The sequence below is a fragment of the Myotis davidii genome, unplaced genomic scaffold (genome assembly GCF_000327345.1).
Source record: "Myotis davidii unplaced genomic scaffold, ASM32734v1 scaffold2803, whole genome shotgun sequence".
Lineage (NCBI taxonomy): Eukaryota > Metazoa > Chordata > Mammalia > Chiroptera > Vespertilionidae > Myotis > Myotis davidii.
In genome coordinates, this window is record NW_006294124.1 from 44,933 (window position 1) to 48,137 (window position 3,205).

General features: G+C 45.3%; 2 protein-coding genes across 2 annotated transcripts in view; one reads left to right on the forward strand and one right to left on the reverse strand.

The window, feature by feature from the left end:
* Positions 1-6: 6 nt before the first annotated feature.
* Positions 7-446, reverse strand: LOC107183856 (arachidonate 15-lipoxygenase-like). Its single transcript, XM_015566901.1, has 2 exons — positions 337-446; positions 7-227 (listed from the first exon to the last, which is right to left on the reverse strand). Exons 1-2 carry the CDS (start codon positions 415-417, stop codon positions 48-50), a joined length of 261 nt encoding a protein of 86 aa, XP_015422387.1. The 5' UTR covers positions 418-446; the 3' UTR covers positions 7-47.
* Positions 447-981: 535 nt separating this feature from the next.
* LOC102765226 (arachidonate 15-lipoxygenase-like) overlaps positions 982-3,205 on the forward strand; it is a gene marked incomplete at its 3' end in the record, with an annotated part of 7,917 nt that continues 5,693 nt past the window's right edge. Inside the window, 3 exon segments of the mRNA XM_015566900.1 lie at positions 982-1,022; positions 2,630-2,752; positions 2,967-3,070. Coding sequence (XP_015422386.1) covers positions 982-1,022; positions 2,630-2,752; positions 2,967-3,070 — 268 coding nt within the window.

Sequence of the window (3,205 nt, forward strand, 5' to 3'; positions counted from 1 at the left end):
TTTGGGTTGGGGGAAGAGATGCTGAGACAACCACAGGCCGGGGGTGCTCATATGGCCACACTGTTTTCCACTATGCTGGGTCGCAGGTACTCGTAGGGTATATCCAGCTTTGCATTCCGGACCTCAATTTCCTTATCCAGGGCAGCCAGCTCCTCCCTGAACTTCTTCAGCACAGCCTTGGGCTCAGGGCCTGAAAAATACTCCTCCTCATGCTGGCCCAGAGCCACCTGAGAGGGAGAGAGAAAAGCAGCTGAGAGCCTTATGAACCCCAGTTTGGAGCGCCACACCTCCCCACAGCTGCCCCCGTCCTCAGGGACCAGGCCACCGGGCTCTCACACTAACGGGCTGACGTCTGCCCAGTTGCCAGGTAATGGACATCTGGAGAGAAGCCTGATGAAAGTTGGGCAGTGTGGCCATCACCGTCTTCAGTGTCACATCCTTGGTGGTTGGTGAGGGCAGCTGCATTGTTCAGAGTGTGTTATGTCAGATAAAAATAAATATCACATGATCTCACTCATTTGTGGAATATAATGAACAACATAAACTGATGAACAAAAATAGATCCAGAGACAGAGAAGCATTGAACAGACCCTCAAACCTCAGCAGGATGGCAGGGGAGAGTTGTGGGGAGAGTAAGAGATCAACCAAAGGACTTTTATGCATGCATAAAGCAGAACTAATGGACACAGACACTGAGGGGGTAGGGGCATGTACTGGGGGGTGGGAGCGGCTGGGGAGGGATCCATGGGGGGAAAAGGAAACATATGTAATACTATAAACTATAATAAAATAAAAAAATACAAAAATTCTTCTTAGTAAAATAAATAAATAGATAGATAGATAGATAGATAGATAGATAGATAAATAAATCAAGCAAGCAATAAATAAATAAATAAATAAATAGCTAGTGCTCTTCCTGAGTCCCAGATCAAAGCGCCCCCTGACCCCTAGATACGGAGGAACAGGCAGGAGCTGTCCAGTATGTCAGGATTTCTAATGTCCGGACCAACTCTTTTGGAGAGGTGGGAGCCTTGGCCTGGAAGGTCTGAACATTCCTGAACTCTGGGCTCTGAATGTCGTGGACATGGGGGAATATCTGCCACTCAGTTCCCCAATTTTCCATTGAGGATTGGGTTCACAACTGCATAAGCCTGAGCTCAGAACCAAGGGTCCAGCTCCCCCAACACAAGGTGGGTATTGGACAGAGGTACATGCATGCGGTTCCAACTCTGGGCTCCTTTTCGGACAAATACCGGCCAAATGCCCATCTTACCTGCTGAATGCTCACCATGTCCCCCATGCCTCTCCATGTCTGTGCATGATTCCACCAGCAGATCCTTTTCCAGAGCCCCCGAGGAAACCTGGGTGCAGCCAGGACCCCAACTTTCAGGACACACCATTGGGTCTCAGGCTCTGTTGGGTTCAATACCTTGTTCATTTATTTCTATATACCCTTCTGGAATATTACCCTCTGGAAAAGGCATATGTGGGTATCACTGATTTCATAAAACAAACAAACAAATAAAAATACTTCTCCCTATCAGTTGAATTGGGTAGATTTTATTAGCAAAGATAGATATTTGCTAATATTGCTATAACATTCCCTAGTTGGAAACAGGTTTTGATTAAAAACAGACATTGATTAAATATTCCTGCCATTTGCACAGAAGCTTTACTCTGAAGGAGAAGACAGTTAGCTGGATGTGGTTAGGGACAAACAGAGTAGCCCCAGTACATACAGAGGTCTTCATGGCTTCTCTTTCTATGATAATTTCACCGGCTCCCAAACTATCAGTGAAAATGGGAAATACCCATGGATCAACCCTATGGTTGTTTTTGTGGGGTTTTCCCCCCCTTTTTCTACATCCTATTTCAGTTTCCTATCATTCTAACAGTGGACAGATTTTCTCTACAGGAATTTTCTTGCAAACCTTATTTAGAAATTGTGTTGCATTTGCTGGCAGAAACCATTAGCTGTATTAATTGGAATAGGTTAGAATAGCCAGGATTACATGTTCTAACAGTTAAATGCCTTTGTGAACCCATCAGGGTCTTTGAGAAAATCTGGAACAATTGCTGGTTCCTCCTCTCTTGCTGAGACAAGCTTTTCTCCAATGGGAGCTGTTAGAATGCCTACTCTCATTTTTCCTTAAGTCGGTAGGGAGTGGTAGTGGAGGGGACTGAGGGGAAGGAAGAAGGGATGGGAAAGAGCCAAGGATATAGTGGGGGAGCTAGAGAAAGCAGAAGAATGGGGTGTTGGCATTTATTAGCTTCAGAAGAGTTCAGAGACAGTCACTAAAATTTCTAATTCCTTAATTGTTTTTAAAAGAATTTATTTGTGCTTCTCCTTAGGATCTCCTGATTTCCAAATCAAGATATGCTTCCATTCATTCATTCATTCATTCATTCAGTTTAATGTTAGAGCTAGCATTTTTCTAATTTTTTTGCATGCCAAAAATTAATTTAGGCACGCAAATAAAACTGCATTTTGGCCATTTGTAGGTGGATATTTTCTAGTTAAATCATAAAGCTGTACCGGTTAGCCTTACCCCGCCCTTACCCCTGCTGACCTGGCAGTGAGTCCTGGCCCTTCCGGGCATCAATGCCTGATTTCATTTCTCCACCACAGATGGGGTAACTGGAAGGATGTGTTAATCCTGAATGTGGCTGTGGCCAATTTAGGTGACCTCCTGCCAAATGAGAGGTTTCTGGAGGACAAGAGAACTGACTTTGAGACTTCACTGGCCAAGGGGTGAGATCAGTGCCAGTTACCTATCTTCTTTTATCATGTTTCCTTCTTTCTTTCTTTTTTTTTACTAAACCTGGAGGAGAGGGAGGTATCCTGGTCCAGGGGCTCCTATGTACTGAACAGGGACAGGGCTGGATTAGACCAAGGGGGTTGCTTATAATTACATTGTGTGATTTTGAGAGTAACTTTCAAACCCTTAGCCTATCCTTACCTGAAGGCTGGCCAAATTAGCTATCAAAGACTCTCTAAATGTTCTTGCTCACTGGAATGACCTGGATGACTTCAACAGGATCTTCTGGTGTGACCACAGCGAGCTGGCTGGTCAGTATCCGTATCCCAGTACTTCTCCCAGGACCCTTACCACCCAATGAGGGAACCAGGGCTGGGAGACCTGCGGTCTGGGTCCCTCTGGTGGGCTGGGGGCAAGAGGGAATGGTTTGGTGGGGGGTAGAAGAA